At 26.0% G+C, this 17500-nt stretch overlaps 3 protein-coding genes across 14 annotated transcripts in view; 1 reads left to right on the plus strand and 2 right to left on the minus strand.

Moving 5' to 3' along the window:
- The window catches only part of LOC118442177 (coiled-coil domain-containing protein AGAP005037-like), a 58073-nt gene that overhangs the window by 4531 nt on the left and 36042 nt on the right, over nt 1-17500 (plus strand). The gene's annotated exons all lie outside the window — the stretch shown is intronic.
- b6 (pentraxin-related protein b6) lies at nt 45-10713 on the minus strand. The gene is made up of 8 exons (XM_035867487.2): nt 10557-10713; nt 9249-9546; nt 7913-8018; nt 4559-4773; nt 1773-1872; nt 1104-1318; nt 641-994; nt 45-539 (listed from the first exon to the last, which is right to left on the minus strand). Exons 2-8 carry the CDS (start codon nt 9498-9500, stop codon nt 165-167), a joined length of 1617 nt encoding a protein of 538 aa, XP_035723380.2. The 5' UTR covers nt 9501-9546; nt 10557-10713; the 3' UTR covers nt 45-164.
- The window catches only part of LOC118442182 (uncharacterized), a 3560-nt gene continuing 3423 nt past the window's right edge, over nt 17364-17500 (minus strand). For both annotated transcript variants that reach the window (XM_085661834.1, XM_035867494.2), the window contains one exon: nt 17364-17500. This exon is cut by the window's right edge and continues 1043 nt beyond it. The gene's annotated coding sequence lies outside the window, so the exon portion shown is untranslated.

Consider the following 17500-nt stretch of genomic DNA (forward strand, 5'->3'; position numbering starts at 1 on the left):
AGAGAGAGAGAGAGAGAGAGAGAGAGAGAGAGAGAGGTGAAATGAGATGAGATGAGATGAGATGAAATGATTGTCTTTTATCTATCAGCCATTCTTAGGCTTCGTAAAACCTTTAAGGGATATGATATTTAATTCTCTCAAGGAGAAGCCAGGAGAAGGATCGATTAAAAAGCTTTGCAGACCTGCACAGCAGGTATATAGAGAGCACCGGAGTAAACCTTTTTAGGTACGGATCTCCATCCCATGATCAAGGCTTTCTCAAAAGGTTCTTCGGCACAGCCATCGCAAATATCCATAATCCTTTTAACTTCAGCCTCAGCTGGTTCTCTTTCGTCATCTTTGTTATCTTGCTTGACCGATTGAAGATCAAAACTGGCCAAACCAGACAAATAATCATTGTCCAATCCTTGAGGTACGGCATAATTTTCATCGAACAATAAACCATCTGGCAATTGCAGGATTCCTCTTTTCTTTTTCTCTGTACCATGTTTTTTCGGCGTCTTTTCTATATCGTCCTTGATCCTGTCAATGAACTTCACCTAAAAATGAAGCAGGAAATTGTATAATATGTATATATATATATTAAAAATATGAATTCTCTTTTTTCGCTAATTTTTTTAATGAAAGAATTTCAACAGACCTTGTCATCGTTGTCATCGTCGTTGTTCTCAACAACAGTGGAGTTAGACGTCGTTGTTATTTTCTTATCAATCTTATCCCAAATATCTTCCCTCTTCGTTACAGTTTCCTCTCTTTTGAAAAGTTCGTGATAAGGACCGGTTGGTCTACTTAAAGGATTTCCAAATATTCCGGAATCTTGTTGCAAAGTTACTGGCAGTGTTGGTGACTGCGAAACAAATGGGATCACCGTTGAAAGACTTTCGAGATTGGCTGGTGGAAAGGGTTGTGGTGGTGGTTCCCTGGGTAATGCTGGATGACGCATGATCACTCCGTTTCGAATAATTTGCAATGTTGCACCCGGATTGATTTTCACCTAAACGTTAATGTCGTATTGGGGGAAAAAAAAAATATATATATATATAATAATTACAAACATACATTTTTTTTTTATTATTTATAATCATTAGAATGATTAATATTACTTGGGGATTAATTTGACCTCCAGTTAAGAATGGACTAGGAGGTAAAGGCGGTCCTGTAACCGGTTGCTTTGTTATCGGCCTTGGTGTATTATTCGTAGTATCGTGCTCGTAATGATGAGCGTGGTGATGTTTGTGATCTTTATGAGCCTTACCAGCTGTCAGAGCAACGCTATACAATTGAACCATTGTTATTTCTCCTAACATACCACCCGATCCTGCATTTGTAAAAAAAAAAAAAAAAAAAAAAACAAACAAAATTTTATTGGAAATACCATGATGAACATTAATCTATAGTCTTTAGATTGTTATCTTATTCGAGAAAATATGTAAATGTAACATGCTATATGTTAAATAAAATACATAGATATATGTATGATAGTTTGTTAAACAAAATTTTTATAATCAATAATTAATTATAATTAACTATTGTTTATTATATTAATTCCTTTGAAATAATATATTTCGATCTAAATATCATCCAATTGTTTTGTCAAAATTATGACGACAACGAAATTTATATAAATTAATAATGAATTATTAATGAGTACATTCGTATAATTAAATGGAATAAGAGAGACAGAAAAATGAGGACTGAAGGGGGAGACGGAGGGATATTAAGAAATCGATTGATTTTGATTGTTGTTCTGTTCCGTACATTTAATTACTTACCTGGAGGAGAACCTTCCCCTTCTAAAAAGCCACCACCCAACTGACGTTGTTCTTGACCTGATATCGCAATACCACCGCCCTTAATAACGTGACCTACCAACTGAAATGATTGAAAAAAATTTATATAATTATCATTTATAACATTTCTTTTAATATCGATAATATTTTTAATACCCATAATATTTTAACAATATATATATATACACAAGGTGGACCAAAAGTCCCGTTGGTGATATTAAAAATTATCTAGGAACTTTGCCTTCACCATCCACCCTATATACATGTATTTATAATAAATTATTTTATAATTTAAAAAGAGAGAAGTAAAGAAAGAGAAAGTTTATACATATACATATATATATATATATATATATATATATATATATATTATTTTTATATATTATTTTTATATATTTATTTTTATCACTTCATATATATTCATAATATATTGATAATGATATTATTATATCATTTTTGTATATATGTATTAAAGTCAATAAGAGTAATCGAAATAGAGTCAGAAACCTCGTTTTGCCTCAACATTGACCCACGATCGATATATGTCGTCGGTAATTTGTAATTTTCCAAAGGCCACTTTCTCTCGAGTGCATTCGTCACGCTGCACCGACTTTCAAGAACGAACCACTCGACTGAACGATAAGTCAAGAATCATTTCCAGGTGTGCCTTTACTTCCTTACAATGTATATATGTATGGAAGTTACAATGTATGTATGTGATATAGTGTTATACTCACGCGATCGTTACTCTCCTCTCGAAAATCTTTCCATTTTCTTTCTCTAACGACAGCTACACCACGCCCACTTTCTATGCTTCTATAAAATCGGAATGTCGACAAAAAAGAACGGTCCTTATCTACTCTCTCTCTCTCTCTCTCTCTCTCTCTCTCTCTCTCTCTCTCTCTCTCTCTCTCTCTCTCTCTCTCTCTCTCTCTCTCTCTTTCTTTCTCTCTTTCTCTCTCTCTTTCTCTTTCTCTCTCTCTCTCTCTCTCTGTCATTTTCAACAAAATTATCTTTGCTAACAAAAGAATACAATAATAATGATAATAATAAAGAAATAATGATGATTAGAAATTCTAAATAATAGATTATTCATTTTTGTGAATTATTTTATTTTTTTAACTTTACTAACAAAAACGTAATCAATGATATAATAATAATAATAATAATAATAATAATAATAATAGTAATAATAATAATAATAATAATAATAATAATAATAATAATAATATATTATATAATATTAATATCAATAATAATTTATAATCATGATGATAAAAAGGATCATTTGAATTAAAAAAAGTATCAATCCTTGTTTTATAATTTTTTTTTCTTTCTTTTTTCTTTTTCTTTTTTTTTCTTTTTGTAAAAAAAAATGAACTTTGCTAATGGAATATCAGCAAGTGTAATAAAAAAAAAAAAAAAAAAAAAAAAAGAAAAAAGAGAAGAAACAATAATAATAATAATAAAAAAGTTAATGCGAATTTCAAGTGCCTTTCACCGACCTCGAAAGGAAATGAATAAGTAAAAATTACATGATTGATTATATAATAGTATATCATGCGTGGATAACATTCGATCTAATCACTTCCAGCATAAATATTCTGAAGCTTTTATTTTATCATCTAATACAGATTTAATACATGTCTAATAGAAACATTCAATCTGAACAAAGAAGAATATGAAACATTCTAAACGATAATGATTGCAGCACAAAAAAAAAGTAAATATAAATGAACAACATGTTAATCTAAAAATTCATTAATGTGTTAATCCAATTGATATATCCGAAATATATTGAATGATTTTTTAAATGGATGAAAAAATTTTGTAAAAAAAAATATTTGTAAAAAAAAAAAAAAAAGGAAAGGAAAGAAATAATCCAATATTTATATCCTAATTTAATTATCATGCATTAACAAATGTTAAATCAATATTCATTCTATCTTATCCAATTCGAATTAACGATTTGTTTAAGAGCGCGATATATTAATGATAATAAATTAAAAGTTAAAAAAAGAAAAAATAAAAATAAAGAAAGAAAAGTAACATTATTATATATAAATATTTTAAATTTCATTAATTCCGCGTGAGAATATATTTTCGTATTTCCCGGATATGATTCACTGATCAATTAAAAATTACGTTTTTATTACGAAAAATTTCATTGATCGATTGAAAAAAAAAAAAAAAAGAGAGAAAGAAAAAGAAAAAAACTATCGTAATAAATATATTATATATAGTTCCTCAATATTAATACATCCAATTGAACATACCAATGAATCGATCGGATATTATTCGAAAGAAAAGAAAAAAAATATATATGCATATAATATATATACATATATAAATATATACATATAATACATATATATAATGTATATACAAGAAAGAATGAATATATAACTATATATACACATAAAACAATAAATCACGATATATACACACACACAAGAAAATGAGAGAGAGAGAGAGAGAGAGAGAGATGGAGAAAGAGAGAGAGAGAGAGAGAGAGAGAGAGAGAGAGAGAGAAATGGTAGTACGATTGTAACAAAAGAGTTCGTGGTAGGAAGGTTTATTTAAGAAATCTCCATTTTCTTATTGTATACTCGAAAGAAGGTGGCATATTATGTATAGAAAAAGAAAAAGAAAAAAAAAAATATATATATATATATAAAAAGAAAAAAAGAACGAGAGAGAGAGTGAGGAAGAGGAAGAGAAAAAGGGTTGGTTCTTTATCTCTAAGATAAAAGACAATGCTCGCTTACCCTGTTGTTGAACCCACGACCTACACGCTCGTCGTTGACCCAGATCTGCCATTCTCCGGTACGGCCATTCCAACTCTGGCAAGAGTGGTACCACTTGTTAAGTCTCAACGGATAATTCAATCTATACAAGTTGTGACCGTCCACGTTCATCATGTAATAAGAACTTCTTGGTGTATTGGCGACCCATGATAATATACCTCGAGGTTGATCATCGACTGGAAATAATTGAAGCATTTATATGCGTATATGCATTTTCTTCACTAGATATTACATAATTCGTTGTTCGATTATTGTTTCCAGTAAAAAATAAAAAAAAAAATAAAAAAAAGGAAAAATGTATTTGCGATCAAGTAAGCGTTCTTTTTTTTTCTCTTTTTTTTTTTTTTTAATATATATATATAAATGTTCTTTAGTAAGTGATACGAGATGATCTATAGTATAGTAGCAAATTATAATAGATTGATAAAATATCTTTTAGAAATGATCTAAAATGATCTATAAGTTTAATAGTAAAGAATTATATTGATTATAATAGATCGAGTAGATTTTCATCTATAAAATGAGGAATTTTAGTTAGGTGTATAATAAAGAAATTTTTTTTACATGTTTCTTTTTGTTTGTTTTTGTTTGTATATATATATATATATATAAGATGCGATGACAAATATAAATTTAGACTTTTATAGTTCTCAAGTCTTGACTAAAATTAGTTTTATGGTAAAAATAGCTCTTTATAGTTTTCTTATGTTTTATGGCAGATGATTTTATATTTCTAGAAGTTTTATAGATCATAGAATAAATTAAATCGTTCTAAACTTTGACTTTAACCTTGACCTTTATAAAATAATAGTGATGATGATCATGATCATGATCATGACAATGATAACGTAATAAAAACTTTAGAGATGTTTCTAAATAAATCTATAAAATGAATATATTCATTTTATAAATAATCACGTTTCGTATGCATTTCGTAAATCTATCGAGACTTAAAACATATGAAATCATAATAAAAAAGATTAACTTTTACGATATATAATGACAATTTTATAGATCATCCTAAAAATATCTATAAAATGCATTTACTTATTTATTTATTTATTTATTATTTTTTTAATGGTCGTGTTATATATTATATTATATATTATATGTATTTTATGGCGTTCTATCGATCCTATAAAAAGGAGTTCGATGATAACAAAACATTAACTTTCACAATGATATAATTACGATGTAATATCAATTTTATTGATCTTCCTAACAAGATCTATAAAATCCAAAGGAAAAGAAAAAAAAAAAACAAAAAGTTTAATATATAAAATAAAAATAACAAAAAAAAATATATATATATATATATTACATCGCTCCTAAAGGGTGGGTCATAAGTTTTCCTAGATGGTCCTAAAAATCAATTATCCTTATATCGAGAAGATGTTACGGGCTAACTTTTTTCCCCTTCAGATCGTAAAACTACAAGCCCGGCTACAATTTTAAAATAACACGAGAAATTATTGATCCAACTAGAAACTTTTCCCACAACCTGTATATATCATACTACAAGTCACATAAATTTCTTGTAGAATTACTTGAAGATGTATCCTTTGGTCAATAAAGAAAAAGAAAAAGTAAATAGGAAGAAAAAAAGAGAGATGAATTTTTCCAAAAAAAAAAAAAAAAAAAAAAATCTTTAAAAACAAATTCATAATAAACCATCGTCAAGTCATAATAAAAAAAAAATCTCAACGAATATGAATATTTTTATATACTCCATCTCTCTCTCTCTCTCCCTCTCTCTCTCTCTCTCTCTCTCTCTTTTCTAAATCAAATATAGTGTCTATGTACATATAAGGCCACACGTTAAGATGGCTAGAAAGTTTCTTTAACGACTTTGCAAATTTTTTATTACTATCAAACTTTACGATTTACCACACCACGTTAATAATGTACATCGAGTATGTGAAAGATTCGATGACGGTAGGAAAAGGGAAGGTGACTTTACCGCGAAACCAAACGAAACTATAAACGAAACGAAGCGTCTGAGTAATCCAGACAAAGTGCCTTTCTAAAATTCGCCTTGGAAAGTTATTCGCTTTCGTTATTTTGATAACTCACACGTAATAACTTCATATTCATTTAATATAACTATATATAAATACATATATATATATATATATATATATATATATATATATAATACATGTTGATATTAACTCAATTACTAAAATCTCCAGCGAATAGTTATAATAATAACTATACATAGTAATATTCTATCTATATAATACCTACTATATTTATACATATATTATATATATATATATAATATATATATATATATTATATATATATTATATATACATAATATATATATATATATGTATAATATTGCTAAAGAAAAGTATACAATTTAAAAAGTATAAAAATCTAATAAATAAATTTATCAATAAATATATAATGTTAATTATAATATAATAAACTGTATATTTGATATATATATATATATATATATATATCAATTATACATATATATATATATATACTGAAGGTATATTTTTTAATAAAAAGGAAAACATCTAACAAATTAATAAAAAAAAAAAAAAAGCAAAAAAAAACAGAATCTAATGATAAATCTAACAGATGAATGTTTAACAAATCAAGATCTCAAATAATTAGTTATAAAAATTAATTAAAAATATACGTTTCAATTGAAATAAAGTATCAACAAATATATGAACAAATACCTAAAGAAAATTATTAGTCAAATGATTTGATCAATTATTAAAAATACTGATGATTTCTCTTTTTTTTTTTTTTTCTTTTCTTTCGTTTTCAACACCTTTCGTGAACATTTCTTTTCGCAACAACTTCGATCTATATCAATATATATCGAAGTAAAATATAAACTTTCTAGTCGAAGTTAAAATTCTATGAAACCTAATGAGAAAATCTGAATGTGAACGAAATTCTGAATGAGAAAATTATTAAATAAATAAATGTAACGGAATCGACAAATTAAATAATATTGATGATTTTTCTTGAATATTCTTTTTTCTTTTTCTCTACAAGTCTGACGAATGTTCCTTTTCACATCAACTTCGATATATATATATATATATATATCGATATCTAAAGGGATATCAGGAGAGAAGAACGAACGAAAGACGACTTTCGCTATCTTAATTTAAACGCATGAGGCAAAGTGTAAGGTGAAAGGAAAGGAAAGGAAAGGAAAGGAAAGGAAAGGCAAGGCAAGGAAAGGAAAAGTCAAGAAAAGAAAAGAAAAGGAAAGAGAGTAAATAAAAAAAAAAAGAAAGAAAGAAAGAAAGAAAGAAAGAAACATATAAGTGACATTCTCACCTGCATAAGAAAACAGAGGATGATCGTTGGTATGATTGTGAAACTTGGACCATATACACAGAGTAAACTCTTTTATATTCGGCATGTCGATCTTGTAATGAATGTACTGTAACGAAAAGAAAGAAAGAATGAGAAAATAAGTAAATAAATAAATAAATAAATAAATAAATAAAACGTGTTGATTGTTATCGAAAGGAAAAAAAGTGTCTACGTTGAAACAGGGGAGACATGGTATTATGAAAGAAGAAAGAAAAATTTCAACTGCAATCATGAATTGCAACTTGATTGTTTATACAAATGTCTAATAGTTATGTAATTGTGGAGTTATAGTTCTTTTTCCCTTCTTTTTTTTTTTCTATCGACATAATTTTGCACATTTTTATGATTACTTTTAGCAACATTTGAAAACTTAAAAGTGTACTTTCTAATACGAATAAAGCGTCTTATGAAGAAATAATTCATTGTAATCTAAAGTAATCTTTTATGCTTTCTTTTTTCTTTCTTTTTTTTTTCTTTTCTTTTCTTTTTTTTTTTTTTTTTTCTTTATATATATATATATATATATATATATATATATATATATATATATAAAGAAAATTATTAGGTGAATAATCTAATAAGTAAAATTTCAAACGCGAATAGTTATAACGAGATAACTATATAATATTATTAGAAATTTATTTCTTAATAAAAGTAAAAGTCTTTAATAAATGTATTAAGTAAAAAGTGATTTTGAAAATTATTAGATGAATATCTAATGAAATAGATTCTTTTTTTTACTATCTCCGACAAATAATTATAGTATCAACTATATAATAGTAACCAGAAAAATACTAGTAACCACATAACACCGGTAAAACTATATAATACAACCAAAAGTATACTTCCTTAATGGAAACAAAATCGTACAGATTTGTGTAAAAGGGAAAAAAAAAAGGGTATTGAAAGTTATTACATAAATATCCAGTGTATCTGTTCGTTGCAAAATCTCCAATACAAATAATTAGGTAACAACTATGATATATATAATAATACCTAAGAAATTGATTGAACAAATTCTGATGAAACCTAATTAAATAAATACAAGAGCTGTTTTTATTTTTTTTAAAGTTCGCGAGTCATTATTTTTTTTTCTTCTTTTTTTTTTTTTTTTTTTTTTTTTTTTTTTTTTTTTTTAATATATAAATTTTATTCTTAAAGAGAGATACAATATGAGTGAACAAAATTTTTTAAACGTTAAAAACTTTTTTAAATATTTAATAAACAAGTGAATAAAAAAAATCACTGAACAAATTAGTTAATTAATTAATTAATTAATTGTGATCTCAAAACTGACCTCGAAGTAAAGCTGTTGACTCATAGAAATCTTGTATAAAGAACATTGTTCCTGTTCGTGTGACAAATCGATCAGCTGTCCATCGATATCATAAGGAGAATTAGCCGGTGTTAAGCTTCCGTATAATTTTGCCTCCTGACGAAGGACACTCGTGCTTGGTACATGAGGTGAAGGTAATGGTTGCCATACTGTCGAAATTGCATTTACGTTGGTCAAAGCCAACAACGAATACATCAACAACGTTCGACTCATTGTCTTTGAGTCGAATCGATCGATTCCTCCTCTTCTCGAATGACCTCTAATTAAAAAAAAAAAAAAAAAAAAAAAAAACAGAAAAGAAAAAATAGATAAAAATGATCTAGATATATTTTTTCGATTTCGCCATAGTCCATCTTTTTTTTTTCCTTTTTTTTTTTCTTTTTTTTTTTTCTTGTGTATTAAATTATTCGATCGACATCGATCATCTTTTTTTTTCTCCTTTCTTTTTCTTTTTTTTTTTTTTTTTTTTTCTTTTTGTTGTTTTCTTTATTTTTTAAGAATTGTGTTAGCACGGACTTTAATGACTATGCAATCGTTAATCAATTTGAATTCAATCAGTATGAAGCAAGAGAAGTTTTATGGGGGAACCGAGGTGAACTGGATGCCCAGTTATATTACTTGCGCAATACTGGTGCTTGATATTCCTGTGAAACGTTAGTAACGAGGTTACTTTATCGACAACATTTTCCTTGTGGTAAAAGAGATATTAACGTTTTCTTTTTTATTTTTATTTATCCTTTTCTTTCTAGAACAATCGATCATATTACATCGAATTATTTACATACCACATCCAGTTCAATGACCCTTTTATTGGTGAATACATTATATTATATACTACATGCGTATTTATGTATATTCTTTGTGAATTCATTAATAAATAAGTGTTATTTTATAATGTTAAACTATTTGCTTATAATAAATTATTTATAATTGATTTTATTACAATTTTTTTTATTAATTATCATTTTATTATTATAACTTTATCAATTTTTACTTTTGATAACACTTATTTATAAATAAATTCAATATATATATATATATATATATATATATATATATATATAGTGCAAATAATATATTATATATAAACAATTATTAAAAAAAAAAAAAAAAGGAAAGAAAAAAAAGGAAGATTTTCAAAATCAGCAAAAAAATTTCTCAAATATCAATAAAATAAAAATATGATATAAACGATGAACAAGAAATTAATTACAAATATATAATAATAAAAAAAAAAAAAAAAAGAAAAAAAAATAGGAAATAACTCACCGAGAAGTTAATCTCTCTCTTTCTCTTTTTCTCTCTCTCTTTCTCTCTCTTTCTCTCTCTCGCGCGCGCGCACGCTAGTTTATAAATCGGTCTATGTCACACCTGAGAACAAAACAGATCCTCTCGATCTCGAAACGTGAAGGTAACTGTCCGCTGCTCTAACTGTTCGACGTATAACTGGTAAACTCTCGAAAGGTGTATGTATGTATGTATGTATATATATATGTATATATATATATATGTATATATGTATCTACCTACCTACCTCCTACCTACGCAACCCACGATGGTGATTCGCCTTTTGCTTCGTTCTCCTACTTTACGAGACGCTCACATTTTGCTCGATTTCCCACTCTCTATATTTCTTCCCTTCATCATCTTGCAAATAAACAATTCGATGTTCTTCCATCTTTTTCCTTAAACGTTCTTACGATATTTTTCTTTCAAGGTTAACTCTGATCTCATGTTATTTGTATTTCATTTCTAAACATAGCACGCATACACATACATACACAAACATACATACACACACACACTATATATATATAAATATATATATATATATTTATAATATTTATTAAATATATAATAATAAATATAATACGTATAATTTGTATATAGTCTTGCATAGTATTATACACTTTATCGTACAAATTATTATGCGGTTAGCAATATTGTAAAGTTATTATATAATTAAATGCTATTACATTCAGAATTTTATATATTTATATATATGTGTGTGTGTGTATGTGTTATCTTAAAAGGTTGTTTATGAATTGAAAAAAAAGAAAAGACCAAACAAAAATCTCAATTAATGAATGCAAATAAATAGAATGTGAATGTTGATCCTGATTGCGAAAAAAGAAAGGAAAATTATAATGTATATCAGTAATTCTAATCTCGTTCATATTTATCTCTATGAAAAATTGTATGTATCTTATCGTTTAGAACGTCTTTTTCTAAGTTGACATCATATACTTGTAATACTACAATTTATCTTATTAAGAGAGTGTAAAACATGTTCGCCTTGTATGAAAATGTAGAAAATATTAATGAGTACAATGAACCTTAGATGCATATAGGCTGGATCGAAAATCTTCTAAGATGATTTTAATTATCAATTACATTCTTTTTCCTCGTGATTTTTTAAAACTAAATTAAAAAAAAATATATATATATATATTATCAATTATGATCACATTATAAAGAAAATTTATATGAGAACTTCTTTTCGTTCACCTTGTATATATATATATATATATATATATATATATATATATTTCTCTTTTTTTCGTCTTATACTTTCGATAACTTTCACTAAAGTTTAAATCAAACAATATATTATCGTTTTACATCTGTTACGTCTGTTAAGACATGAGATATATATATATATATATATATATATATATATATATATATATATATTGCGTATATATAAATAAATAAACAGAAGTAACATTTGTCGAGGGGGAGACATCGAGATATTCCAGGCGAAACTTTAAAGAACGCCTTTCCCTTTCTGCATCCCCACCATTTTTCATTTGCTCGATTATCCTGTCGTCAAGAAGTTGAAGCGTTAATGAGCATGAAACTCGTTAATGCATCCATTCTCCATTCGCTTTGATCCTTAGAAAAATGTAACTATATTTAATACAAATAAATATATCGTAATAATATATCGTAATAATAATCGTATAATACTACTTTTTTTTTTTATAGTATTAATCGTAATAATATTATATATGAAATAATTCAACCCAAATATTTATAACAATAATTTTTATAATATTACTAACAATATAATATGTATAAATAACTCCAATATAAGTGCATGTAGAAAATTTTAAATCGACCTATAAAAAAATCAATTTATTAAATCGTATCGTTAGATCTATTACGTAAATCGCAAAAGTTTTTTCAAAAATATATCAAATTTCAAACCTAATTTCTATTGAAATAATTAAATCGTTGAACTTATTACGCACGTACACGTATGAATTTTCAAAAAGGAAAAAAAAAAACTCTTTTTCTGATACAGATTATACATTGTAAGATTTACAAGTATCATAGGCCTCGTAATGTCGTATTAAAGTGATTGTAAAAATACTTTAAAGATCACTACAAATCTATAGAATTACGGTACCCATACTGATGACTTTGATCTATTTGGTAGATCAACCGAGAACTCCTTTCTCTCTTTTCTCTCTTTCTCCCCCCCCCCCACTCCCTACCTCCCTCCCTCCTTCTCTTGATTATATGTTAAATGTACCTTTGAAATTCTTTGAAAGTGCGTACATTCTCGAAATAGTGTTTTCGTAACGATCGATTCTTAGTATTGAATAATACTTGTTGTTCCTGTTTTAAGATCATATAAGATTAGTTTCATTTGACATTATATATTCTTATCGCGTATTACAAATCATTTGGTACGCATAAGATATTTACAATATATTATAATAATTTTTTACATTTACTGACGCAAACACAGAGTACAATTTTTTTGTTTTCTACGTATAAAATGTATTTTTTTTTTTTTTTTTTTTTTTTTTAGAAATGGATTTTAAATATTTATAAAATTTATTAACCTTTTAATGTATGATTTTTGTTTATTTAATTTCTTTTTCTTTTTTCTTTTTTATTTTTTTTTTTTTATATAAAAAAATATATTACATCGTATTAAGCTGTAAAAAGAATGGCTAAATGATTAAATTAAAACATGAATGTATTTTTTATACCTATATATATATATATATATATATATTTGTCATTCTAAAAATAATTAAATAAAAGCTTCGGTATGTATTTTTATAATTGACAAATGCGTAAATGCATTAAAGAATTAAATAATTTTATTTTATTTAATTTAAAAGATCTTGCATAAGAAAAAATTCGAAATGTCATTTCTCGAACTATTTCACACGATTAGAATAGATCACGATCTTCATATACCATAATGGTACGTGAATATAGATTAATAATTTTCATTCTCGATACGAACTTCAAATGATTAGGATTAATCTAACAAAGATTCGTCTTTGTGTGAATGTCTTTACAAGAGGAAATATCCTTGCACTTGGTATTCATGCTTCATGAGCACGTGGATTACTGGTTGGCGAAGGTAAAACTATATTTAAACGAGGTCGCAATATATATATATATATATATATATATATATATATATATTATATCGTTAAATGAAATATACATATATTTCATTTTTTCCGTTTACCAAAATACATGATTCATTTTGTGCAAGTGCCTTTCAAAATTAATATTATTTACAAAAAAAAGCTTGTCCCAATAAATCAATTATCTAATCGACGATTTAATTGACTTTACACGAAACGTATACCTTTATCTTTCTTAATAAATAATTATAAGAAAAAAATAAATATGAAAATAAATTATCTTTATTTATTCCCAATTAATAATTCATGAAAATTTATCCCCGTTAACGAATTATTCGCATAACGATCGTGCAATTAACTCGTCATAATAAAAGTATATTTTTATCTTTCACGAGATGGATAATTAAAAAAAAAGAAAAAGAAAAAAAAAGGAAGAAAAGAGAAGAAAAAGCATTATCCTGTGTAGGAAGAAAATAATTCAACGACGTATAGTTAACTCGACCGGAAACGTTTACTATGTTCTCAAGAGAAGAGAAGAAAGTCGGATACGTACGTCCGCCTTCCAACGAAGAGAAGAAGGAAGAGAGGAGAAAAACTCGAAGTGTAAGAAATGTTTTGTAAAGAGAAAAAAAAAAAAGAAAAGGAAGAAAGAAAGAAAGAAATAAAAATAGACAAAATGTAGGATCTCCACTCGAAGCTCTCTTCGTCTCTTTTTTTCGTTGTTACTCGGCGAAAGAACGTCTTTCTCAAGGAGAAGATGATGAAGATGATGAAGATGATGAAGATGATGATGATGATGATGATGATGATGATGATGATGATGACGACAACGACGACGAAGAAGAAAAATATACGAATAAGTTTTGAACAGATATTACGACATATTCCTTTCATTTACGTAAATCTTTTTATTCTCGAGATTTGTAAGATCTTTTTCATTTTATTTTTACACAAATTTTTGCCAAGGTTAGATTCAATGGAAATATCAAGTATTATATTAAAACTGGATTAACAGGAAATTATTACGTAACGAGTTTGTTCCATTAAAAATTGTTCGTGAATTTTCTAAATGACTATAATATACAGATATAGCGATTTAGATATTACATAAACGTATATAGTAATTACCATTGTTCATTAAGTTCGTTCAAAGTTTTATTCATTTATTTATCCATATAAATTTACTTTGTGATTGATAGGTAATTAATATTGGAATTTTTCATAGTTACGTTATGAATAATCATAGGTTAGGTATACACTATCATTTAATCTCGCTAATCACATTATTTACTTACATATATCGAGCTGGATATTGCATAATATGTACGTAATAATTAGATTGATCTCTCGTTAAATGATATTCTTCTAAACAATAAATAAACGAATAAAGTTTGTCTTCAAATTTGAAAAGTTAAAATATTGTGAACTTATATACATTCATATAAATGAGACTAATGTAAATTTTATCGAACTATACGTTGTTGTATGAAATAATTAGATAAATATTTAATTAGATATGTAATTAAGTAGTTGTAATTAAAAAAAAAAAAAAATATATATATATATATTTAATCTTATTTTATATTTATTTATTGAGTTACGAATGAAAAATATTTACATATTACGACGATGTTAAATAATATTACGAATAAAATAATAACGATATATGGAAATATTGTTTATTAAAAATTTCTGATATGTTAATAAATTACAACGAGCAGTAATATTAATTATCTGCATGTAATACATAATGTATATATATATAATTATAATATTAAATTAATAATTCACTTATTGATCGATAATATTAATTGTTCGATTAAATTATTATGACAATTATGAATAAAAAATACGTTACATTAAAATGATAATTCACTTACAATTTAATTTTAAGATATTGCGTATTAACTGACTGAATAGAGAAAGCGATCCGAACACCTTGAGATATTGATGAGAAATGAAAAATGTAAAATAGAAAGACGTGCCTCGGTCAAGTACGATCGAGGATGACGTATCAAAGAAAATAAAACAAAATAAAATTACGGCCAATCGGGGGGAATTTCTCCGAAGATGAATTATGTCACGTTCTTCTCGAAAATGTTGACAAAAAAAAACCTACCGATCTGTGTACATAAGTACACAGTATATATGTATATATATACGTATGTATATATATACGTATGTATATATATATATATATGTATATATATTAGAGGGACCGGAAAGTAATGTCGCTTTCTTGAATTAAATTCAAACGACTAAATTTTTAACAAGTTTTTATTTTTAATCACAATCAAATATCAACATGCGCAGAAACGACATTACTTTCCTATCTCCCTAATATATACATACGTATGTTAATTATTAGAAAATAATTTGTACAATTTTACATGTTATAATAGACAATCGTAAAAATTATTATCTAATGTCGTTTAAATGATTTTAAATTATGATCTTGAATTGAATTCTTTTTTTATGTATAAAAAAAAATACAATGAGGAGGACATACAAGAGATGGACATAAACGAATTCATGTAAAAATATGATCATATTTTTGAAGTATCGAGTGAACATAAAAATTATACATACGTAAAATCGTTGATTTAATAAAATAAGAAAAAAGAAAGAAGAAAAACAAAGAAAAAGTAAATCTGGAAAATACAAATCCGAGAAATACCTTTTTTAATTATCTTATACGTGTACTGTCATAAATTTTCATTAAAGTATAAATTTGTACGAATAATTTTTCGACACCCTGTATACATATATATGCGTATATATATATATATATATATATATATATATATATATATATATATATATACTTGTATACCTATAAATATACACGTTTACAATGCTAAAAAATAAGAAAGGAAATAAAGAGAAAGACAGAGATAAAGTGGAGCAAATTTTGGTGAAAGTGAAAGCGAAGGCGGTTACGGAGATCCCTTTTTTGAGATCGAAATTCAGTCAGTTAATCTCTCTCTCTCTTTGAATAGACAGATTTAAAATTTGCTATATCATTCGAGTAAGAGAATACGTAATGATATAACGCTTAACATACGTGTTACAAAGTATCTATAATACGTATATATATATATATATATATATATATATATATATATATATATCTTCGTAATTTATACGCATACTTTTTTTTTACCATGAAGATCGAGAAACTCATAAAACAGCAGTCGAAGGGAAAGTGTTCTATAGAAGCGTGTCCGGATGCGGACCAACGGATGGGACGCATCGCTACTGTCTTACGTAATTAACTAATTGCCAACATCCTCCTTTTATTACGATAACTTTTTATTTCTTTTCTTTCTTTTTTTTTTTTACACTTTACTTTTGTTTTCCTTTTCTTTTATGTATGCACTTTATCGTTTACGAAGAATATAGCGTACTTTTTTTTTTCTTTTTTATTTTCTCATTTTCTTTTTTTTTTTTTTTTTATTCTCTCTCTCAAGGACACCGAGTCCAATCAATTATCTCGTCTATTATATTCTTCAATTATTTCATAAATTATCTCGCTTAGTAAATTGTAAATTATTTATTTATATACTAATCTTTGTTAAATATCCTAACAATAAAAACTTATTATTCATCTTATATATAATAAATAAAAGTAAATATATAATAATCAAATGTATTTCAATGTTATTTTAATTGAGTGTTAATGAATAAATTATAATGTAATAGTCCTATCGTAAAATAAATTGACGAAACAATTGAATACTGCAATGGTGTGAAACGGGAGTTCTATTTATAAAAGAAAAATGAAAAAAAAAAAAAAAAAATGAAGAAAGAAGAGAA

The sequence above is a fragment of the Vespa mandarinia genome, chromosome 16, assembly GCF_050613455.1.
Source record: "Vespa mandarinia isolate Hongniang chromosome 16, ASM5061345v1, whole genome shotgun sequence".
Lineage (NCBI taxonomy): Eukaryota > Metazoa > Arthropoda > Insecta > Hymenoptera > Vespidae > Vespa > Vespa mandarinia.